At 43.2% G+C, this 26,068-nt stretch overlaps 1 protein-coding gene across 1 annotated transcript in view; it reads right to left on the minus strand.

Moving 5' to 3' along the window:
- The window catches only part of LOC144682481 (ras-related protein Rab-38-like), a 68,947-nt gene that overhangs the window by 12,190 nt on the left and 30,689 nt on the right, over positions 1–26,068 (minus strand). Inside the window, exon 2 of the mRNA XM_078544879.1 lies at positions 15,624–15,904. Within this exon, the coding sequence (XP_078401005.1) occupies positions 15,624–15,904 (281 nt within the window). The remainder of the gene's footprint in view (positions 1–15,623; positions 15,905–26,068) is intronic.

A 26,068-nucleotide genomic window follows, 5' to 3' on the forward strand; every position in this document is an offset into this window, starting at 1 on the left:
CAAAAAGAAATTTATTATATTGTTCCAAGATGCATCTTACATTATCCTTGCGTGTCTACCAGTAACAGAAACTGTCACTGCAAAGCCCCACTCAATCTCAGCCTATGGGATTAGACTTCAAATTAACAAAAACCTGCTGCAATCTAAACACAGCAGACCATTTTGTAAACTGGCAGGGATCCTGTAGACTAAATCACACTGGAACTTTTCACTAAAGCTACAGGATGAATGCTGTGTTAATGCTTTTGGAGACACTAACTGCATTGAGTTTCATTGTGGGTTTTATATTGCTAGTCTCTGAGGATCCTTGATGCCATGTAATGTTTGTGGCCAGAAAATTTAAGCCACAATCATGACTTTTCAACAATGATGCCACTAAGTTCTGCAGGTACTGTTGTTTCTCACACTCCCACTAGTGCCCTAAAATCCATCTGTTTTCTAAAATGTCTATCCCGTAATACAAATGGGATGGATTCTAAAGCAATAGCAGCACCAGAAAGGTAGAACAGGCTCTAATATGAAACAGCCAAAGGTGGAATAGGCTGTCATACAATCAGAGTGTTAAAGATGACCATACATCTCTGAAACTGTGGAGGACATGAGGTATGTGAGATTGAATAACCTCAATCTATTTACAAGAGATCAATGGATTATTGTCATCTTAATGGAAACAACATGGGCATGAAACAGCAAATAAATAAAGAACCACAGTATGCAGGAAAGCAAGCAGAGTAGAACCATTCATCAGTCGAAAGTAATGGTGACCTTTAGGTTTCCACATCACATGATTTGTTTTTGTGCTCCTGAGAAATTCTGCATGCACTTGTGAAGTCATTTTGAAGTTACTTTAAAATGTAATTAAAATAGCAGCAGAAGCAGGGTAGCATTGGAATGCTGCATTTACATTACAGCACTAGTATTGGCAGCACCTTTGACTTTGGACATATGTTAGTGCCCCTGCAAACATGGGGTACTGTTTCTCCCTGTACATCAGGGTATACATCACTTTTAAAAGCAACTATAAACTGTGTTTTGTCAATACTGGATATCAGAGTACTAAATAAGACACCATTGATCTTTTGTTGTTACTAGTGCTTGCAGTCTGTTCTATAATGGAAAAGTACAAGATCACTGTTAGCTAAGACAAACGGTAACTCTTTGATTTGAACTAATGGTACATAATCTGAATTAGCCAAAGAATTTCTTCCTTCAGGTGTGTTGGATACCCTATCAAAGATTATACAGGACACTATAACAGTTTAATAGGTGTTTGAAATAAACCAATGGGAACCCAACAGAACAAAATGTCATTTAACTAGGATGCCTGTGAGATCTCATAAGACATGGTACTGAAAGTGATAGATGAAGAATAGGGAGCAAAATTAATTATGTTTTTGCCTAATATTCATTTCCCCAGAACTGATGGTAGCAAATGTCGATACTCAATATTAATACCACCATCAGAATTCCACACAGTGGCTGACTCCTCCAAAGTAAAAGGTACCTTAAGAATTGTGCTGAAGATTTTGATTGCAAAAGATGAATTGTTATATGTAATTAACTGATGAAAAAAAGCTACTGATCAATTTGAAATGCAAATATCATCATTAGTGCTGTACTCATTTCTAAAGTTTTCCTGTTTTTAATGAAAGTGTTAAAAGATATCAATCACATCTGAAGAATGAAGGAATGCAAACTTGGGTTTTTCCACATGTATCACCTTACTGCCACTCAAAAAAAATTCTAGTGGTGTGAAACCATGGTAGCAGAAATACAACAATAACAATTTGTATAGCACTTTTAACATAATAAAACGTCCCAAGGCACTTCATGGGGCCATTATATTAAAAAAAAAGCTGTGACACTGAGCCACATGAGGTGATATTAGGGCAGATGGTCAAAAGCTTGGTCAAAGAGCTAGGTTTTAATGGGAGTCTTAAAGGAGGAAAGCAAGGAAGAGAGGAGAGGTTCAGAGAGGGAATTCCAGAGCTTAGGACCCAGGCAGCTGAAGGCACCATTGGTGGAGCAATTAACCAGGAGCCAATGTAGGTCAGTGAGTACAATGGGGTTAGATGAACAGGAGTTGGTGTGATTTAAAACACGGGGCAGAGTTTTGGATGACCTTAAGTTTGCAGGGGGTAGAACATGGAATGCTGGCCTGGAATGCTTTGGAATAGTCAAGTCTATAGGTAAGAAAAGCAGGGATGGGGGTTTCAGTGCAATATTACAAATGTAATCTCCAACAACCCTTCAATTCCAATTATTAATTAACTTCATAAACCGTCACATCAAACATGTTAAATGACAGTATTGAGGTGTTCAAAAATTAATACAAAAATCTCATCTAATTCTACATTAATTTTCAGTTGCGAGACAGATGTCCTGTGCATTCTGACTGTACAGCTTACCCTATTCTCATACTCAGTTTTTGAGTGTAATACTTAGCGTTTCTATCTTTAACATTGAAGACAATGGAGGAGCAGTGAAGAGGTCAGTGCAGGCTGGGCAGAGTGTATGCTTCACAAACCTGACCTCATGAACAAGAGACGCAAACCACATAGAAATTCATGCTTCACTTGATTAAAAACGATGGGCCTCCACCACACATTGTTCAATATCTGCTCTCCTAATGAGAGGGAGCTGAAAAGTAGGTATCCTCGAACCTGGGAATCTCCCTTTCCTCATTGACTGTAAGGCCTAGAATTTTCTTGGGTTGAGTAATACCACTTTTACCCTTTGCCTGGAGAGGTAGCTACATGCAGCTTTCCCAGATCTGTTCATTTGCATCCCCATTGATGCAGTCCCTGGTTTAAACCCATGGAAAACAGATCTAACTCTCTGGAAACTTCTGGTACTGGCATGGAGTGCCAATTCCTTCACCCAAGGCAGGCTGAGCTGCCAAGTTAACACACTGGACAGTCTCTCCTATTCTTTCTTAACCACCTGGGCACTCACACAACCTTCACCCTTTTAAACTGACACATCCACACTAACCCTTTACAATGTATTCTGGTTAAAGGCAGCATTTAACTCCGTATCTTGCACTTTGCTATCCAGCTCGCCTCACAGCAATTCACAGAATCACAGAATTGTTACGGTGCAGAAGGTGGCCATTCAGCCCGTCGTGTCTGCACCAGCCCTCCGAATGAGCATTACGACTCAGTGCCATTCTTCTGCCTTTTCCCTGTAACCCTGCACATTGTTTCTATTTAAGTAATCATTTAATGTGCTCTTGAATGCCTTGCTTGAACCTGCCTCCACCGCACTTCCAGGCAGTGCATTCCAGACTTGAACCACTCGCTGTGTGAAAAAGTTTTTCTTACATCACATTTGTTTCTTTTTCAAAATAACTTTAAATCTGTGCCCTCTCGTTCTCGATCCTTTTACAAGTGGGAACAGTTTCTCCCTATCTACTCTGTCCAGCCCCCTCATGATTATGAACACCGCTATCAAATCTCCCCTTATCCTTCTTCTCTCCAAGGAGAACAGTCCCAACTTCTCCAATCTCTCTTCATAACTGAAGTTTCTCTCCCTGGAATCATTCACGTAAACCTCTTCTGCACTCTCTCCAATGCGCTGACATCCTTCCTAAAGTGTGGTGTCCAAAGCTGTACTCAATACTCCAGCTGAGGTCTAACTAGCGTCAATACAAGTTCAGCTTAACCTCCTTGCTCTTATACTCCATGCCTCTATTAATAAAACCTAGGATAGTGTATGCTTTATTAACTGCTCTCTCCACCTGTCCTCTCACTTTTAATAACTATGCACATATACACCCAGATCCCTCTGCTTTCGCACATCCTTTAGAGTTGTACCACATATTTTATATTGTTTCTCCATGTTCTTCCTACCAAATGAATCATCTCACACTTCTCTGCATTGAACTTCATCGACACCCATCTGTCCACTCCACCAACTTGTCTATGTCTTTTTGAAGTTCTACACTGTCCTCCTCACAGTTTACAATGCTTCCAAGTTTCGTTTCAACCACAAACTTTGAAATTGTCCCCTGCACACCAAGATCTAGATCATTAATATATATCAGGAAAAGCAAGGGTCCCAATACCAACCACTGCAGAACTCCACTACAAACCTTCCTCCAGCCCAAAAAATATCCATTAACCATTATTCAATGTTTTCTATTACTCCACCAAATTTGTATCCACGTAGCTACTGTCCCTTTTATTCCATGAGCTATAACTTTTTTCACAAGTCTGTTGTGCCTTTTGAAAGACCATGTATACCACATCAACAGCATTACCCTCATCAACCCTCTCTGTTACCTCTTCAACAAACACTATTCCCCCATTAGAAATCCATGCTGGGTCTTCCTAATCAACCCAAATTTTTCTATGTGATATTAATTCTACCCCAAATAAATGTTTCTAGAAGCTTCCCCATTACCAAAGTTAAACTGACTGGTCTGTAATTGCTGGGCTTATCCTTGCACCCTTTTTTGAACAAGGGCGTAATGTTTGCAATTCTCCAGTCCTCTGGCACCTCCCCTGTGTCTAGGGAAGACAGAGATTATGGCCAGTGCCCCTGTAATTTCCACTCTCACTTCCTTCAGTATACTTGGATGCATCTCATCCGGTCCGGATACCTTGTCAACTTTAAATACTGACAGTTTATTAAATATGTCCTCCATATTAATTTCTAGTGACAGAGTTTCCTCCTCTGTCACCATGGCCTGGGTGGCATCTGCTTCCTTGGTAAAGACAGATGCAAAGTATTTATTTAACACCTCAACCATGCCCCCTGCTTCCATGTGTAAATCCCCTCTTTGGTCCCTAATCGGCTCTACTCCTCTTTTCACCACCTTTTTACTATTTATGTGCCTATAGAAGACTTTGGAATTCTCCTTTATGTTGGTTGCCAGACTTTTCTCATAATCCCTCTTTGCTTCTCTTATTTGCTTCTTCACTTCTCCTCTGTATCTTCCGTATTCCACTTGTTTCTCAGTTGTATTTTCTACCTGACACCTGTCTTAAACACATTTTTTCTTCTTAATCTTAATTTCTGTCTCCTTTTTCATCCAGGCAGCTCTGGATTTGTTTGCCCTACCTTTCCCTTTTGAGAGAATATACCTTGATTGTGCCCAAACCATTTCTTCTTTGAAGGTAGCCCATTGTTCAGCTACAGTTTTTCCCACCAGCCTTTGGTTCCAGTCAATTCGGCTGAGCTCCATTCTTGCCCCATTGAAGTCGGCTCTCCCCCAGTTAATTATTCTTACTCTGGGTTGCCCATTTTGCCCTTTTCTACCGTCATCCTAAATCTTATGATAAATGGTCACTGTCTCCTGAATGTTCTCCCACTGCACTTCATCTACTTGGCCCACCTCATTCCCATGAACCAGGTCTAGCAGTGCCTCCTTTCTTGTTGGACTGGACACATACTGTTGTTGAAAATTTTCTTGAACAAACTCTAGGAATTATTGCTTCTCTCTGCCCTTTACACTACTACTATCCCAGTCTATATTCAGGTAATTAAAGTCCCCCATTATAAGTACTCTATAATATTTGCACCTCTCTGTAATTTCCCTGCAGATTTGTTCCTCTACATCTTTCCCACTAATTGGTGGTCTATAGGTTACACTGAGCAAGGTAATTGCACCCTTTTTGTTCCTCAGCTCGAGCCAAATTGATTCTGTCCTTGAACCCTCTGGGACATCCTCTTCCTCCAGCATTGCAATGCTCTCCTTAACCAATACAGCCACCCCTCCCCCTTTTCTTCCTACCCTATCTTTCCTGAACACCTTGTACCCAGGAATATTTAACATCCTACCCTTCCTTGAGCCAGGTCTCTCTTATCGCCACAACATCATAATTCCACATGGCAATCTGCGCCTGTGACTCACCAATCATATTTACTGTACCCGGTACATCCACATACATGCAGTATAAACCTGATTTAGACTTCACTACTTCCTCCCTTACTCTGACCCCCGCCTATTAACTTGCTAATCTCTATTCTAGTGTCATTTGTCTCTCCCAACATTTTGTGTATCTTGGTATTATTCTCTAATATTCTCTCCTGGTTTCCACACCCCTGCTAAGTTAATTTAAAGCACCCCCCAGCCAACAGTGCTAGCAAAACGCCCCGCAAGGAACTCAGTCCCAGCTCTGTTAAGTGCAACCCGCCCAGCTTGTACAGATGCCATTTCCCCTAGAGCCACTCACAGTGTCCCAGGAAGCTAAAGCCCTCCCTCCTGCACCATCTTTCCAGCCACACAGTCATCTGCCTCGTCCTCCTATTTCTGTACTCGTTTGAACGTGACACTGCGAGTGATCCTGGTCCTGCTTGCTAATTTTCTTATCTAGCTCCCTAAATTCTGTCTGCAGGACCACATCTCCCTTCCTACCTAAGCCATTGATACCAACATGGACCATGACCTCTGGCTGTTCACCCTCCCACAGAAGAATGTCTTGCAGCCACTCAGTGACATCCTTGACCCTGGGAAGGCAACATACCACTCTGGAGCCACATCTACGGCCGCAGAAACACCTGTCTGTTCCCCTAACAAACCCACTATCAGTATTGCTCTTCCCTTCTTCTTCCTCCACTCCTGTACGGCCGAGCCACTCGTGGTGCCACAAACTTGGCTCTGACTGCACTCCTCTGAGGAACCAATGCCTTCACTGTATCCAAAAAGGAAAACCAATTAGTAACCCCAGGGGACTTCTGCACTACCTGCTTGGACTGCCTGGCACTTGTCCATTCCCTTTCTGCCTCCATGCTCCAAAGCTGCAGTGTGATCACCTCTCTGAATGTGTTAACCACATAGCTCTCAGCCTTGCGGATATACCATAGTGAGTCCAGCCACCGCTCGAGCTCCGAAACCTAGAGCTCAACTTTCTGCAGCTGGCAGCACTTCCTGCACATGTGGTCATCTAGGTCACTGGCAGTGCCCATGACTTCCCACATATTATAGGACACACATTCCACATGACCAAGCTCCCTTGCCATGTCTTAACTTTGCATCCCTTACATTGACTTTATTTTACTTTGGTTTACTTATATTATTTTATGTTACTGGCCCTGACTTCCCCTAATTCCCAGTGTTTATAACTTAAATCCAAGTAGCTGCTTCTTTTAAAATAATACTTTTCTAGTTTACAGCTATTTAAAGACACTCCCTAATAGCAGTTTCTTAGCAACCAATGAACTTAGGGTTTTCCTGTGACATCATTATTTGATTTTTTTTTCAAACTCTGCTCCAAAGGTGAGGTTTACACCCAGGTCTGTTTCTGCTCAGCTGCTCCTGTTCCCAACATAGAATAATTTATATGCATACCACACCCCTTTCCCCCGAATTCCCATGTGAGCCTAATTCGCTACTCACTCGGTCTCCATCTCACTCACACGTAGTTGCCTGTCTCCTTGGGTGCCTCTTACTGACCATGCAGTTTGAAAAGCCCGTCTCTTATAGACCCTCAGATAGGTCACCAGCTAGTTTAGCTTCCTGCTACAGTAATTAACACCATTTGAACCAACTGCTTTCAGGTGATCGGCAGATAACTGCCACTCCAGGCAATTCTCTACTTTATAAGCTAATCTTACTTACTTATGTCAGATCTTGATTATTAATCTATAGTTAAACCTGAAAAGGACTTACCAGAACTTACCATGTGAGTCTAATTCACTACTCCAGCGAAGTCGCCTGTCTCCTTGCATGCCCCTTACTGCTATACAATTATGCACAACCTTAAAATCCCTTCCTCAACTTTAACAGCCTCTTTCTCCAAATCCCTCACTTCATCTTGCCCATGCCACTTGAACAGGCCACTGGACCTTCATTCACTCAACCAACACATAATGCTTGCCAAAGGGGCACCCCACTTTAAAACCATTCACCCCTTTCAAGGAACAGGTCATGCACCTTGTAGGAACCCATGCAGTTCTTGGCATAGGCAAGGGTGAAATTGGTGGCATCTTGCTAGCACTAAGTTTAATAACTGAGCATTTGCACTATTGTCCAGTCATCCCTGTCAAGTATCACACATTCAAGAGTTTCCACCTCCAGTTCCGTCCCTTTTATTTCAAAGGAGTGATGTTCATCCATTCTACCTTCCTTTCGTGCATCTCTACCAAAGCAATGAGATGTGGAATGGAAGCACGGGGCTGGGGTGGGGGTGGAGGGGGGAAGGGGCGGTCAGTACAGGAGAATGAAGATGATGGATGATCAGAAGGACCAAGAGAAACAGGAACTGGGTACATTTTCTCTATCCCATCATATATAGCAATTGTAATGCCAAAGAGGGGATGAGGTCCAGCACACTGACCAAGTACAGATGTTTCAGCCTGCCCTGACTTTGTCTGCACAATTCCCTTTAAGTTAGCACATATGGTACTTCCTTCCTTTCTTACAAGCACCAACGGAGAGAATTACATCCGCTGGTTTGGATTATGTTTGTGAGGATCTGGCACCAGGTGAATAATGAAGCATGAAGCAGGAGGGACATGTGGGAAGCTTGTGAGGAAGTGCCACCCTCAGAGGAAAGTAAAGAGAAAGCAGTCAATACCCAGAATAACTCACTGGCTGGCTTCCCACAAATGCAGGATACCTGTGAGGAATCCACCACTGAGCAGCAGGAGCACCACAATGGAGAGCCACATGACCACCAGGTCTGTCATTGAACAAGCCATTGAAGCACTGAAGATATGTTTCGGATGCCTAGATTGATCTACAGACACATTTCAGTTTTACTTGAGGGGATTTCAAAATTTTGAATGGGCTTTCATCAATGAGAGTGTTTTTAAATATAGTGAAGGCTGCAATAGATATTTATAACTTCATTTGATTTGATCACAACATGCCTCCTGAGGTCTTCCCAGAGTGAGTTGGCATGGAGGATGTAAGGGCAAATGGTATTGGGTGGATTGGCATGAGTTGGCAATGGGGGGCTATTCGTGGCCATGGGGTGGGTGGGGGGTTGACGTGGAAGCCATAGGTGTGGCTGGGGGGGGTAACGAGTTCACATGTAGGGTATGAGGGCCCATTGGCAGTGTCTGGGGGACAGAGTTGGCATGATTTGGCATGGTTAGGGCATGGAGAATGGGTGGGCAGTTGAGACCGTGCAAGGGGTGAGGGCTAAATGGCCTAAAATATTAACAACTGGGACTAAGGATCAAAAAACTGAGACAGGCCTTTTAAACAAACGCACAGTGAAACTTGGTCATTCCTGTGGCCACCTACAATCTGCGTCTAGGGGCGGCAGGCCCAACTCCATCGTGCACCAGCGCCTCCGAAATGAAGATCCCACCACTCTGGGGAGCTTCTCCCGAGCCGGTCCAGTGATCGCGGGAACTTCCAAACTCATACTACCCACCTTGGTAGTGAAAATCTGGGCCTGGGTGTCCAAACCAAAAAAGGCTGAAAATAAGATGCATGCATCAATAGTTCCACTGACCTGCCCTGGAAATTGCCCAGTCTACCTCTGATTTAACTTCAGTGGTGGGCAAGATTCTAGAAACAATTATATGGGATAGAATTAGTAGTCACATGGAAAAATGTGTGTTATTCAGGAAGAGCCAGAGTGGGTTTCCAAAGGAGAAAGTGTGTTTAACTAACTTGCTGAAGTTTTTTGAAGAGGCAACAGAAAAGGTTAATGAAGGTAATACTGTTGATGGAATTCCAAAAGGCATTTGATACAGTGCCACACAACTGACTTGTGAGAAAAGTTATTGCTCATGGAATAAAAGGGACAGTAGCAACATGGATGCAAAACTAGCTGAAAAATAGGAAGCAGAGAGTAATGGTCAATGGATATTTTTCAGGCTGGAGGAAGGTTTGTAGTGGAGTTCCCCAGGGGTTGGTATTGGGACCCTTGCTTTTCCTGATATATATTAATGATCTAGATCTTGGTGTGCAGGAGACAATTTCAAAGTTTGCGGATGATACAAAGCTTGAGAGTGTCATGAGCTGCGAGGAGGATGATGTGGAACTTCAAGACAAGTTGGTGGAGTGGGCAGATGGGTGGCAGATGAAATTCAATGTGGAGAAGTGTGAGATGATGCATTTTGGTCGGAAGAACATGGACAGACAATATAAAGTAAGGGTTGAAATTTTGATGGGTGCGCAGGAGCAGAAAGGCTTGGGTGTATATGTGCATAGATCATTGAAGGTGGCAGGACAATTGGAGAGAGCAGTTAATCTCCAAAGTGTATAGTATCCCAGGCTTTATTAATAGGGGCATAGAATACAAGAGCATGGAGGTTATGCTGAATTTATATAAGACACTCGTTAGACCTCAGTTGGAATATTGTGTACAGCTCTGAGCACCACATTATAGGAAGGATGTGAACACATTGGAGAAAGTGCAGAAAAGGTTTACGAGAATGGTTCTGGGGTGAGAAACTTCAGTTATGAGGATAGATTGGAGAGGTTGGGACTGTTTTCCTTGGAGAGGAGAAGGCTAAGAGGAGATTTGATAGAGATGTTCAAAATCATGAAGAAACTGGACAGAGAAGATAGAGAGAACCTGTTCCTGCTTATAAAAAGGTCAAGGCCTAGTAATCCAGAGGCCCAGGGTAATGCTCCGGGGACCCCGATTCAAATCCCACCACGGCAGATGGTGGAGTTTGAATTCAATAAAAATCTGGAATTAAAAGTCGGATGATGACCATGAAACCATTGTCGATTGTTGTAAAAACCCATCTGGTTCACTAATGTCCTTTAGGGAAGGAAATCAGTTGTCCTTACCTGGTTTTGCCTCCAAGTGACTCCAGACCCACAGCAATGTGGTTGACTCTTAAAATGCCCTCTGAAATGGCCTAGCAAGGCACTCAGTTGTAACAAACCTCTATAAAGTCACAAAAAAGGAATCAAACCGGATGGAGCACTTGGCATCGACCCAGGCACCGGAAACGACAACAGCAATCTCGGCCCTGTCGACCCTGCAAAGTCCTCCTTATTAACATCTGGGGGAGAGTGCCAAATTTAGGAGAGCTGTCTCACAGACTAGTCAAGCAACAGCCTGACATAGTTATTCTCACGGAATCATACCTTACAGATAATATCCCAGATACCACCATCACCATCCCTGGGTATGTCCTGTCCCACCGACAGGACAGGCTCAGCAGAAGTGGCGGCACAGTGGTATACAGTTGGAAGGGAGTTGCCCTGGGAGTCCTCAACATCGACTCCGGATCCCATGAAGTCTCATGGCATCAGGTCAAACATGGGCAAGGAAACCTCCTGCTGATTACCACTTACCACACACCCTCACTTACCATCCTCTCTCAGCTGATGAATCAGTGCTCCTCCATGTTGAATACCATATGGAGGAAGCACTGAAGGTGCCAAGAGCGCAGAACGTACTCTGGGCGGGGGACTTCAATGTCCATCACCAAGACTGGCTCAGTAGTATCACTACTGACCGAGCTGGCCAAGTCCTAGATGACATAGCTGCTAGACTGGGTCTGCGGCAGGTGGTGAGGGAAGCTCATCCTCACCAATCTGCCTGCTGCAGATGCATCTGTCCATGACAGTGTGCGGTGGTCACTTCTACCGATAGTCGTTGTGGAGTTGAAGTCCTGTCTTCACATTGAGGATACCCTCCATTGTGTTGTGTGGCACCACCACGATGCTAAATGGGAAAGATTTTGAACAGATCTAGCAAGACTGATCAAGCAAGATCAAGACTGGGCATCCATGAGGGGCTGTGGGCCATCAGCGGCAGAATTGTACTCAAAGACAATCTGTAACCTCATGGCCCAGCATATCCCCCACTCTACCATTACCATCAAGCTAGGGGATCAACCCTGGTTTAGTGAACAGTGCAGGAGGGCATGCCAGGAGCAGCACCAGGAATAACCTACAAATGAGGTGTCAACTTGATGAAGCTATAACACAGGACTACTTGCGTGCCAAACAGCATAAGCAGCAAGTGATAGACAGAGCTAAGCAATCCCACAACCAACATATCAGATCTAAGTGCTGCAGTTCTGCTACATCCAGTCATGAATGGTAGTGGATCATTACTGGAGGAGGAGGCTCCACAAATATCCCCATCCTCAATGATGGAGGAGCCCAGTATATCAGTGCAAAAGATAAGGCTGAAGCATTTGCTACAATCTTCAGCCAGAAGTGCCGAGTGAATGATCCATCTCGGCCTACTCCAGAGGTCCTCAGCATCACAGATGCCAGTCTTCAGCCAATTCGATTCACTCCATGTGATATCAAGAAACGGTTGAAGGCACTGGATACAAGCGATAAGGGCCCTGACAATATTTCGGCAATAGTACAAAGACTTGTGTTCCAGAACTTGCCGCGTCCCTAGCCAAGCTGTTCCAGTACAGCCACAACACTGGCATCTACCCGGCTATGTGGAAAATTGCCCAGTTATGTCCTGTACACAAAAAGCAGGGCAAATTCAACCTGGCCAATTACTAACCCATCAGTCTACTCTCAATCATCAGTAAAGTGATGGAAGTGGTCATCAACAGTGCTATCAAGTGGCACTTGCTTAGTAATAACCTGCTCGCTGACGCCTAGTTTGGGTTCTGCCTGGGCCACTCAGCTCCTGACCTCATTACAGCCTTGGTTCAAACATGGACAAAAGAGCTGAACTCCCGAGGTGAGCTGAGAGTGACTGCCCTTGACATCAAGGACGCATTTGACAGAGTGTGGCATCAAGGAGCCCTAGCAAAACTTGAGTCAATGGAAATCAGGGGGAAAACTCTCTGCTGGTTGGAGTTATACCTAGCACAAAGGAAGATGGTTGTAGTTGTTCAAGGTCAGTCATCTCAGCTCCAGGACATCACTGCAGGAATTCCTCAGGGTAGTGTCCTTGGCTCAATCATCTTCTGCTGCTTCATCAATGATCTTCCTCCCATCATAAGGTCAGAAGTGAGGATGTTCGCTGATGATTGCACAATGTTCAGCACCATTCACGACTCTTCAGATACTGAAGCAGTCCATGTCCAAATGCAGCAAGACCTGGACAACATCCAGGCTTGGGCTGACAAGTGGCAAGTAACATTCATGCCACACAAGTGTCAGGCAATGACCACCTCCAACAAGAGAAAATCCAACCATCACCTCTTGACGTTCAATGGCATTACCATCACTCAATCCCCCACTATCAACATCCTGGGGGTTACCTGACTCCCCAAAATCTGTCCACCATCTACAAGGTACAAGTTGGGAGTGTGATGGAATACTCCCCACTTGCCTGGATGAATGCAGCTCCCACAACACTCAAGAAGCTTGACACCGTCCAGAACAAAGCAACCCACTTGATTGTTTGTGGATGTGGTGCCATTCACTCCCTCCACCACTGACGCACAGTAGCGCACTACAAGACGCACTTCAGGAATTCACCAAGGCTCCTTAGACAGCACCTCCAAACCCACGACCAATACCATCTAGAAGGACAAGGGCAGCAGATAGATGGGAACATCACCATCTGGAAGTTCCCCTCCGAGTCACTCACCATCCTGACTTGGAAATATATCGCCATTCCTTCACTGTCGCTGGGTCAAAATCCTGGAACTCCCTTCCTAACAGCACTGTGGATGTACCTGCACCATATGGACTGCAGCAGTTCAAGAAGACAGCTCACCACCACCTTCTCAAGGGCAATTAGGGATGGGCAATAAATGCTGGCTCAGCCAGCGAAGCCCACGTCACATGAATGCATTTAAAAAAAAACAAATGAGAGGGCACAGATTTAAAATGATTTGCAAAATAAGCAAATGTGATGTGAGAACAAACTTTTTCACGAATGAATGGTTCGGGTCTGGAATGTACTGCCTGCAAGTGTGGTGGAGGCAGGTTCAATCAATGCATTCAAGAGGGCATTAGATGATCATTTGAATAGAAACAATGTGCAAGGGTACGGGGAAAAGTCAGGGCAATGGCACTAGGTCATAATGCTCATTTGGAGAGCTGGTGCAGACGTGATAGGCCGAATGGCCTCCTTCTGTGCCGTTAAAATTCTGTGATTACCCTGGCGGAGTAAGGTGTCTCAAAAATTTGAGCAACTGTTTTCTGCTGCTACTATGCAGTAGCAACACAAGTGATATTCTCCACTAACAGGATGCTACCAACAAGCCAAAAAGACGTTCTGCCTACCAGACAAATGAGTGGTATGCTGTATGAATTTCAGTGCTCGGGTGATGCCAGGTACGTAGGCTGTACCTCCCAATGACTGGTGGATCATATCAAATAGAACGTCCTTCAGCTGTTTACAACAGGCAGAGTATTGACTGCACTCAACCAGCCTGAGCTTGTAAAACTAAGAACATGGTGTGGAATCACATCTAATGTTGGACACATATAAACAATCCTGCTTGTGCTAAGAATAACAACCAATTTAATACTAAGTCAGGCTCGCAATGTGACTCTATTATGCTTGCTAGAAGCTACATATATTCATGCGCAACACTGTGCCCTCTGCAACAGAAAGAACCTGTCTAGACATTGCATCTTTTTCAACTAAACAAAAGCTTGGGGGAACAACTGTTCTCTGGTGCATTCCCCATGACAACACCTTGACCAGTTAAAATCGACTTGCCTGGTTTGAATTTAAGCAAAAGCTTGGGGGATAACTATTCCCAGTGACATTCAACCCACTAACATTATGTTGGCATAAAAAGACACTTAGAAGCAAGCCTATTGTATACATCAGTAGATGTGCAGGAATGTGTCTGACTCCATCATTGTTGGGAATGAAATTTACACAAGCGTGTTTGCAAAAATCTACAAATATGGGCTACAGCCTGATGCATCTGCTTGCCATCCAGTGTTGTTTGGTTTTGAACCTCTTTGCCATTATTACTTTAACAAATAGTACTGTGGCATCCTTACTGTGGAATCTCACACAATGGTTACACCCTGCTGTTCTGCTGTTAGTTTAAATACAGTGTTTCACTGTTAAACATAAGGGTTATCCTCAATTTTTAACTCAATCATTTGTAATTCTGCTTTGCTCGTGTGTTTTTCAACTGTTTACGAATCATTTCTGTCAAAATGGACTGCTGAATGCAGAATTAATTGGGAACCACTCTACCGAATTATGATATAATGTTGTCGCATGGGTAGAAACATTCTGCACATTTATCGGGGCTTCTTAGCTGACCCTTGTCACAGTGTTTCATGCGTCCCACTATGGCTGAGAAACGATTTGATTGTGCCAATCTTGTGCCAAAATTCCCTTTGTTCTGACATGACAAAACTTTGCTCCAGTGAAATCAATGGGGGGTACTTTGTCAGCCCACCGGCCCCATTAATCTAAGGTTTGCCAATAGGATCAGGTTGGCTCTAGGTCTAGCTTTATAATGTGAACTCCTCTCTACCATATCTGTACTTCTATAGTCATAACTTCATTCTAGTCCTCCCCTATCCTGTCCCACCATTCAGCTCTAGTCTTTCATGAGGTCTCTTCCCAACTGAGACTCACATCAAGGGGAGTAAACCAGATTCCCTTCTTCACCATCAATATCATTTAGAATTATGAAACAATCTGGGTAATAACAGTGCTCAAAGGAGAATTGTAAAGTTTAATGAATAATAAAGTTATCCTGATGACTGAGGCTTTGCATTTCCATGTACTTTGTTAGAATTACCATTTTCTTCATTTGTTGCAATTGCCATCTGGCAGGCTGAGAGTGAATTTTACCTTTGCTGAAGTTTCAAAGCAGCTAATAAATCCATGATCCTTGCAGAACTGTTCCATTATTCCAGGATTGGCAGCTAAGAACTCGCTCCCTTGATCACATTTGTTTGCCAGTAGGACAACTGAGACAGGTTTGCCATTAGGTAGAGTCAGTTTTGAGTCTAAGTCATCTTTCCATTTGGACACCGCTTCAAATGTTGCGACTCGTGTAACATCGAAGACAATAAATGCTCCAAAGGCCTCTCTGTAGTATACTCTTGTCATGTTCCCAAACCGTTCTTGACCTAGAGAAATAAAGGATACCAGGATTTATATGAGCAGGATGGGAGGGGGGGGGGGTGGGGGGGGGGGAGGAGAAGAAAAGAAACCTTTGACAGGTCTTTCAATATGCTCCCCTGTTAAGATCAGACTACATTCAGAGATAAAAATAAAAATACTTGGAAAAACTCAGCAGGTCTGACAGCATCTGCGGAGAGGAACACAGTTAACGTTTCGAGTCCGTATGACTCTTCAACAGAACTAAGGAAAAATAGAAAAGAGGTGAAATATAAGTTGGTTTAAGAGGGTGGGGGGGGGGGGAGAGAGACAGGTAAAGCAGAATAGAGGGCCAGTGATAGGTGGAGATAGCCAAAAGATGTCATAGACATAAGAACAAAGACGTGTTGAAGGTGGTGATATTATCTAAGGAATGTGATAATTAAGGGTAGAAAGCAGGACAAGCAAGGTACAGATAGCTCTAGTGGGGGTGGGTGGGGTGAAGGGAAGAGAATGAAATAGGCTAAAAGGTAGAGATAAAACAATGGATCTTAACAGGGGAGCACATTTCCCACCTATCTCCATTATTTTTAAAAGAAAAATCTATATAAATTATTGGAAAAAAAAGGGGGGATTGGAAAGGGGGTGGGGATGGAGGAGAGAGTTCATGATCTAAAATTGTTGAACTCAATATTCAGTCCAGAAGGCTGTAAAGTGCCTAGTCGGAAGATGAGGTGCTGTTCCTCCAGTTTGCGTTGAGCTTCACTGGAACAATGCAGCAGACCAAGGATGGACATGTGGGCATGACAGCAGGGTGGAGTGTTGAAATGGCAAGCGACAGGGAGGTCTGAGTCATGCTTGCAGTTCTTGTTCTGCAAAGCGGTCACCCAGTCTGCATTTGGTCTGTCCAATATAGAGGAAACCGCATTGGGAGCAACGAATGCAATAGACTAAATTGAGGGAAGTGCAAGTGAAATGCTGCTTTACTTGAAAGGAGTGTTTGGGCCCTGGGACAGTGAGGAGAAGGGAAGTAAAGGGGCAGGTGTTGCACCTTCTGCGGTTGCATGGGAAGGTGCCGTGGGAGGGGGTTGACGTGTAGGGGGTGATGGAGGAGTGGACCAGGGTGTCCCGGAGGGAACGATCCCTGCGGAATGCCGCCGGGGGGGTGAAGGAAAGATGTGTTTGGTGGTGGCATCATGCTGGAGTTGGCGGAAATGGCGGAGGATGATCCTTTGAACGTGGAGGCTGGTGGGGTGATAAGTGAGGACAAGGGGGACTCTATCATGGTTCCGGGAGGGAGAGGAAGGTGTGAGGGCGGATGCGCGGGAGATGGGCCGGACACGGTTGAGGGCCCTGTCAACCACCGTGGGTGGAAAACTGTGTCAACTGTGTCCGACCCATCTCCCGCGCACCCGTTTTTTAAAATCTCTACCTTATAGCCTATTTCGATCCCTTCCCTTCACCCCACCCCACCCCTACTAGGGCTATCTGTACCTTGCTTGTCCTGCTTTCTACCCTTAACTAGCACATTCCTTAGATAATATCACCACCCTCAACACCTCTTTGTCCCTTTGTCTATGACATCTTTTGGCTATCTCCACCTATAACTGGCCCTCTATCCAGCTCTACCTGTCCCACCCCACCCCCCTCCTTAAACCAGCTTATATTTCACCTCTTTTCTATTTTTACTTAGTTCTGTTGAAGAGTCATACGGACTCGAAACGTTAACTGTGTTCCTCTCCGCAGATGCTGCCAGACCTGCTGAGTTTTTCCAGGTATTTTTATTTTTGTTTTGGATTTCCAGCATCCGCATTTTTTTGCTTTTACATTCAGAGATATCCCAGATTTGCATACGAGCATTGTTTCTGCTCCTTTTCCTGCACTTTCTGATGAGCCTTGTAATACAGATAAGAGACATCACTATGCAATGCTACATAGAAAATATCTACAATGCATATAAAACAACACCCACGTTTGTCAGATTTGCAGTGTACACTCTTCATGACACTTTTTTTGGTTGGAGCAAAGAGAACATAAGAGCAAAAATTATTTGACCAGGTGCAAAGATTTATAAAATTAATGCATAATACCCTCTGAAACTTGCTTTGCAATTTCTTTCAAATGATTACTATTATTCCATACTAAACAATGTTGTGCTTCTGATATTATCTTTATCATATGCATTTACATGTCACTGTACATACTAAATATATATTACAAAGTATCTTACTCGTACATTATTTCTGTTGCTGTATCATACTAAAACAATATTTTATACACCAGTTCCTGTGGATATTTGTCTTTCGGAAGTTAGAACAAGAAGTGTACAGGAGTTGGCCAATGGCTGCAAAGAATTCACCACAGGAAGGTTTGAAAATCACGATTACACAAGATCATTTTAACTCAGTATATAAAGGATAATCAAAGTATGTCATAATGATACTATGTTATTATATTATTGTAATGATGAAACTTTAGAGCAATTCTGGTAGGTCATGAATATTCAGCTCCATAGCCTCTTCATTTAATTAAGTGTAAATCATGGCCAATGTGTATCCAAATTTCTGACATATGACCCTCCCGTAAACAGTCAGAAAAAAACTTTACTAATTTTATATTTGCAAATTAATAACTACACAAAGCACGGTGTTGTATACTTTGTAACAGACACCAACAAATTAAAGGTCAGTTCATAGTCTGAACACTAAATTACTGAATAAATGATGTATAATCTATAGGCATTACATAAAATGAATCAACTATTTGAATAAGAGAGTAGCAATAATTTATTACAAGGTTTTATCAATGTAATGTCACAGTTAACAATAGCAAGACACAGACAGTATAGTACAGGACCTTTACACTATACACCAATTATTGGAGTGCCTTGTGTCACCATGTGCTTCTCCACTCTGAAAAGTTGAATGAAACATTGTAATAGGATTAGGTCATTCAACACCTTGAGCCTGTCCCGCCATACAGAAAGGTTGTGGCTATTCTGTATTATAACTCCATCCATCTGCTTTGGCTCCACATCCTTCTGTACCTTTGTCTAGAAAAATCTAACCAGCTCATAATTAAACTTATTAATTTTGTTAACATCTACTGTTTGTTGGGAGAGAGTTCCACACTTCTACTGCAACTTGCATGAAGAGGTGTTTCCTAAATTCTCTTTTGAATGGTCCTAATTTAAAGGTTAAAAGCCTTTATCCTAGGCTTGCCCAAACAATGGAAAAAGTTTCAGAGCAGAAATGTGTTCACGTAAGTAGAAGCAGGACTGCACACTTTTCTTAGAGCATGGAAGATAGAAAATAAGAGCAGGCTTAGGCCATTCAGCCCCTCATGCTTGTTCCGCCATTCAACTAGATAACTGGTCTTCTATCTCAAAGCCATTTTCATGCACTAGCCCCATATTCCTTGATATCTTTAGTTTCTAGAAATCTATTGATCTCTGACTTGAATATACTCAATGACTGAGACTCCAGAGCCCACTGGGTAGAGAATTCCCAAGCCTCATTATGTCTTCTTGGCTGAGAGCCCAGACAGCTAGAGAACACCTGTGCCCCAGAGGAAACATTGCTTGATTGATAGTTCAGGTTGTCTGATCCTTGCTGTCAAGTTCACGATGTTTGTTGCCACAAGTTAAGTGGTTTCAAGGGTTTGTGGTTTTTGAAACTTCAAAGAGCCTGGGTGATTGACACTTCTATTAACTTGCAGTGCAGACTTTTTTCTCCCCGCAAGCATAGGAGAAAGTTATCAATGGGTTACTTTTTTTTACAAAGCTTTTCCTTACACATCCCACTTATACACTATGCTGGTCACTCATTCTAGAAAGTATATAGTGGGCCAATGGGCATGGAAGTGGAATAGCTTGGCATGAAGGCATGAAGTGCCATAGGGGGTGTGCAGAGGAACATAGGGGGCATGAGGGTGGGTGGAAGGGCAGAGCTCGGCATAGAGTACATGAGGCACCTGAGGGAGTGGGCGGAAGGGCAGGGCTACATACACAGCATGTGGGGTCTGAGGGAGTGGGTGGAACAACAGAGCTTGGCATAGGGGGCATGAGGGGGTGGGTGGAAGGGCAGAGCTTGGCATGGGGGCATGAGGTGCCATACAGATTGGGTGGAAGGGCACAGCTTGACCTGGGGGTATGAAGGGGCAAAGGGGTGGGTAAAGGGACATAGAGTGCATGAGGGTTGGTAGAAGGGCAGAACTTGTCATAGGGGGCATGAGGGATCTGAGGGGGTGGGTGGAAAGACAGAGTTTGGCATAGGAGGCATGAGGGAACATTGGGGGTGGGTGGAAGGGCAGAGCTGGGCATCAGGGACATAGGGGTGAGTTTTTAAAATGTCTCCTCATGCACACTTGTGTTTATGACTCCTCCAAGGGGCAGTGAAACACAATTCTTTAAAAACCTGCCCATCTCCATGGAAATTGCGGAGGAGTAGGACATGCATACCTCCACAATGGAGCTGGCCAGGTTGGGATTGCCAGTAGTGGGCTTTTGACAGGAGCCAAACCATACCCTTTAAAGCCACTCCCAAAAATCAGACAGTCCGGGATAGAGTCGGGAATCCAGGAATTGGGACCTGCCTGCCATTTTTCAAGGGCTCTTCAGTAAACCTGACTTAACGAAAATCCAGGCCTTGGTCCACACATCCAAAATATTGAACATAAGAACATAAGAAATAGGAGCAAGAGTAGACCATTCAGCCCCTCAAGCCCGCTCCACCATTCAAAAAGATCATGGCTGGTCTTCTTGCGTTTCGATTTCCACATTCCCATCTAACCCTGATAACCTTTGATTCCCTTGCCGACCAAGAATATAAGATATAGAAAAGATAATATATAAGATATAGATTGTGAATAGCTGGGCATAAGCACTGATTCTTGCTGTACCCCACTAATCACAGCCTGCCAACCTGAGAATGACCCATTTATTCCTACTTTGTTTTCTGTCAATTAACCAATTCTCAATCCATGGCAATATATCACTCCCAATCCTGTGTGCCCTAATTTTGCTTATTTAACCTCCTGTGTGGGACCTTATCGAAAGCTTATTTATATCGTCAAAAAAACTCTAACAGGTTTGTCAAACATGATTTCCCGTTCATAAATCCATGTTGACTCTGCCCAATCCTACAATTATTTTCTAAGTGTCCAGTTATCACGTCCCTTATAATAGATTCTAGTATTTTCCCTACCACTGATGTCAGGCTAACAGGTCCTTAGTTCTCCATTTTCTCCCTCTCCCCTTTCTTAAATAGTGGGATTACATTTGCTACCTTCCAATCTGCAAGAACCATTCCAGAACCTATAAAATTTTAGAAGATAATCACCAACGCATCCCATAAATCTACAGATACTTCTTTCAACACTCTGGGGTCTAGACCATCAGGCCCAGGGGATTTATCAACATTCAGTCCCATTAATTTTTCCAGTACTACTTTTTTACTAGTACTAAATTCTTTCCATTCCTCATTCTTGCTAATCCCTTGACTCTCTAGTAAAATAATTGAAGGATGCTGTGTGGGCTGTGCAGTTACTTACTGATGGTGCTGTCTGCCCCTGGTGAATCTACATAACTCTGCATTCTACTGCTAGAAGTGGTGCTAAACAAACAAATTTCTCCCCCTTCATCTCTCTATCCTGTCAATTCTTTTTAAAATCTTAAAAATCTCAAACAAATCACTCTTAACCATCTATATTTTAGGGAATACATATATAGTTTATGTAGCCTCTCTTCATAATCCAATCCTTAGGGCCCTGGTAACATTCTGGTGAATCTGCCCTGCACTCCTTCCAAGGCCCATATATCCTGTTTAAGGTGTGGCGCCCAGAACTGTATACAGCACCCCAAATGTAGCAAACCATCCTTTTTATATTCTGATCCTCTAGTTGCAAAGGCTAACATTCCAATATCCTTTTTAATTTATTTTTGCATGTGACTACTGCATTTGAATAATCTGTATACAGAGACCCTAAATCTCTTTGGACTACCACTGTTCCTAGCCTTTCACCATTCAAATAATACTTGGATGTATATGTTTTTGGCCCAAAATGGATGACCTCACACTTACTGGTGTTGAAATCCAGCTGCCACAGTTTCATCCACTCTCTTAGTCTTAAAATGTCTCTTTGGAGTTTAAAGTCCCTGTTCACACACTATGCCACCAATCTTTGTGTCATGGATAATCTAAGCTATTAATAAATATAGCAAATGATTGAGGCTCCAGTATAGTTCCTTGTGGGGCACCACTTGTCACTTCCTTCCAATTTGAGTACATACCCATCATCTCTATTCTGTCTTCTACCAGCTAACCTGTCTGGGACCTTATTAAATGCCTTCTGGAAGTCCATATACACTACATGCATAGACAGACATTCTCCTGTCTGCTACTTTAGGTACTTCCTCAGAAAATTAGATATGATCTACGCTTTACAAATCCTTGCCAGTTCTCTCTAATCAGCTCAAATTTCCCTTAAGTGCTCAGTCAGACTATCCTGAATTTTAGATTCCAATAAAGTCCCCCAATGGACCAACACTCACTCACTTTTCCAGAACCGCTTTATCCAATTCAGGGTTACGGGTAGTCGGAGCCTACCACTCTTGAATGAACGTACACCCTTACCAGGACAAGACTTCAATTCTAAATTAACAAAAGCTTTTATTTAAATAGGACAGGCAAACAAGCAGTAAACAATATAAAGCAATGAACCAGTGAATAATTTCAATGTTCAAATGACTCACTTTGTTCCCATAGATTGCAATAGATTTTCATCCACACCAGCTGGGCAGTAATCTGCAAGAGCAGATTGGCCATCTTTAACAGAAGCCAAGATTTTCATCTTATTGAATTTAAGGTGCAATAGTTCCAATTTGTAAAGTATTCCAGCTCGATTGTTGGATGGTACAACATTAAAACAAAAAGTTTTGCTTCTATCTGGAAAGGAGAAACTAATTCCCTCTGGTAAAAGAAACTTGAATTAATGCGAAACACAAAGATACTAGGCAACTGCACATTTCACAATTATATTAAATTTCACAAATGGTTATATTTTTATCATCAATAGTAAATGGATCACCAACCTTTAAGAAAGACAGGGTTGTTTGCCCTAATTTGATTTGTGATAGTTGGAACTAAATGTTTCTCTTAGTAAACTATGGCTACATCTTGTAGCCTAATGATCTGTAAATGTGGCAAACTTAAGCACATTGAATAGTACAAAATGTAAATAACAAGGTGTCACAAAATGCTTCTAAGGAATAATGCAATAGAAGTTGGTTGGTTCACACATACATCAAATGGACACAGTTGCTCAGTCTCTTGTATGAATCAAAGGCAATCTTTTGTCACCATCTCCTGTAATAAGGTCCCTGAAGGTAGCAGGACAGGTGGATCAGGTGGTAAAGAAAGCAGATAGAATGTTTTCTTTTAGTGGGCAAAATTGGCTCAGCGACAGGAAACAAAGGGTAATGATTGATGGATGCTTTTGCGAATGGAAAATGGTTCCTAGAGGCCATCCACAGGGCTCGATGTTGGATCCCTTGCAGTTTGTTGTATATATTAATGACTTGGACTAAAATGTGAGTGGCATGATTGGGAAATTTGCAGATGACACAAAAATTGGCCGTGTAGTTAATAGTGAAGAGGGTAGCTGTTGTCTCCAGAATGATATCAATGGCTTGGTTGTGTGCGCGGAAAACTGGCAGACGATACTCAATTTAGAGAAATGTGAGGTAATGCATTTGAGGAGGCAAACAAAATAGGGAATACGCAATAAATAGGAGGATATTGGAAGGGGTAGTGGAGGTGAGAGACCTTGGTGTGCATGTCCACATGTCCCTGAAAGTGGCAGGACAGGTGGTAAAGAAGGCATATGGAATACCTTCCTTTATTGGACAAAGTATAGAATACAAAAGTAGGGATGTAATGTTGAAACTGTATAAAACGCTGGTTAGGCCACAGCTGGAATTTTGTGTACAGTTCCGGTCGCCACATTTCAGGAAGGACATAATTGCTCTGGAGAGAGTACAGAGGAGATTTACAAGAATGTTGCCAGGGCTTGAAAATTGTAGCTATGAGGAAAGACTGAATAGTCTGGGGTTGTTTTCCATGGAACTGAGGAGGCTGAGGGGTGACCTGATTGAGGTCTACAGGATTATGAGAGGCCTAGAGAGAGTAGACAGGGATGTTCTGTTTCCCCTAGCAGAGGGGTCAATCACCAGAGGGCACAGATTTATGATGATTGATAGAAGGATTAGAGGGGACATGAGGAAAAACTTCTTCACCCAGAGGGGGGTGGGTGTTTGGAATTCGCTGCCTGGTTTGGTGGTGGAGGCAGAAACCCTCAGCTCATTAAAAGGGACCTGGATCTGCACCTAAAGTGCTGTAACCTGCAAAGCAATGGACCAGGTGCTGGAAGGTGGGATTAAAATGGGCAGCTAGTTTTGTTTTCTTTTAGTTTTTCTTTTTCAGCCAGCACAGGGACAATGGGCTGAATGGCCTCTTTCTGTGCTGTAACTTTTCTATAGTTTCTATGGTTCACACACCTGGAAAGAGGGTTTGGAAGAGCAAAAACTCTGATATCTATATTTGAGTTCCAGTAGGGTGAGACTGTCATCAATCCCTTCATATCCACTTCTGCTCTGACCTATTCTCCTGGTCAGGGACTCATCAAATATACAAGGCAGGTTCCTAGTAGGATCCACACCATCAAGGCACAGCCTGCCAAAGTAAAGGAAGGGAATCCCATCACTGCAAGCACCAGATCTGGTAAGGTACCTTAAATGAGAAAAGGCAACCTGAAGATAAAAATTGATGTTCCTTTGACAGCCTTTAATCAGGTAAGTGTTTGGGGGAAAACTGGAGGGATACAATGAGGCCCTCTCTGTCATGGGGGCACCTTCAGGGCTATTACCACAGTTTCCCTGAGCCTGTTGTCCCTCTAAATGCTGGCCACAAGAAGTGGCATTGCATGAGTAGAAAGAAGGGAAATCTGCCTGTGACCAACCCTGGTCCTTCCCAACCAATAGTGGTGTTCTCATCCAGTGTAGTGGCCTGTAGGGTAGTGGTGAGTCCATTTTTCAGCTGTTTCCATCAGGATGTTGCCCAATTTTGGGTGGGGGTCAAACAAAATGTTCTTCTTTGAACAGAAGAACCACCCATGACTTAAATATGCTTCAATTTTGTTGCCTCTTATAATACTCAGCTACTTTTAAGTCAAAAAGAAAGATGGCTTAACGGAACCAACCATCACTTCTTTTTCCAAAATTGAATGAAATACTTGCTGTTTTCCCCCAGACTAAGGAACTGTTAATTCTAGTGGAAACTAGCCACTAGCAATTAAAGTCATATTTCACTCATTAGGCTTTGCATATCCTAGTCATCATCCAGATAAACAATGACATGGGGCAGTCCCTGAAGCAGGTTTTCCATGGTACACTGGAAAATAGCACACGCTGATGAGACTCCAAAGGGTAGTCGAGTATATTGATACAATCCTCGATGTGCATTAATAGTCATGAGTTCCCTAGAGCCTTCTTCCAACTCTACCTGCTTGTAGGCATGGCTCATGTCGAGTTTTGAATATGTGATGCCCCCTGCTAATTTCAAATATAATTTGTCAATCTTCGGTGTCAGGTGTCTATCAAGTTTGGCCACTCTGTTTACAGTTAACTTATAGGCCACTGCATTAGCTAACAGTTTGGTCTGGCTTCAGTACGAGTACTATAGGTGCCGCCGACTCGTAAAATTGCACCGGTTGTAAGATACCCAACTTTTCCAGCCTGTTTATCTCGGTCTCAACCTTTCCCGTAGAGCATAAGCGACTGGCCTGGCCTGGCCCTGATAAATCTGGGGGTTGTGTTAGGGTAAACGCTGATTTTGGCTTGTAGCCCACAATCCTTCCTAGCTCGTCACTGAAAATGGACAATTCCTGTAAGTTTCTTGTTCTGATTTGAAAAATCTTGGCCCATTGCAATTTAATCTTAAACCGGTTGCAACCAATTAAACTGGGGCCTGCCCCAGCTACTACTATAAAGGGGTAAATTCACTGACTGATCCCCATACTGCACCAGGACTTGAAATATCCCTTTCACACTTATTTCTTCACCCTATATATGTTTTTAATTTAGTGTCTGATTCTTCCAAATTTAAAGGATGGACTCCTTTATTCAAGTGTCTGAATGT

This window comes from Cetorhinus maximus, chromosome 7 (genome assembly GCF_964194155.1).
Source record: "Cetorhinus maximus chromosome 7, sCetMax3.hap1.1, whole genome shotgun sequence".
NCBI lineage: Eukaryota > Metazoa > Chordata > Chondrichthyes > Lamniformes > Cetorhinidae > Cetorhinus > Cetorhinus maximus.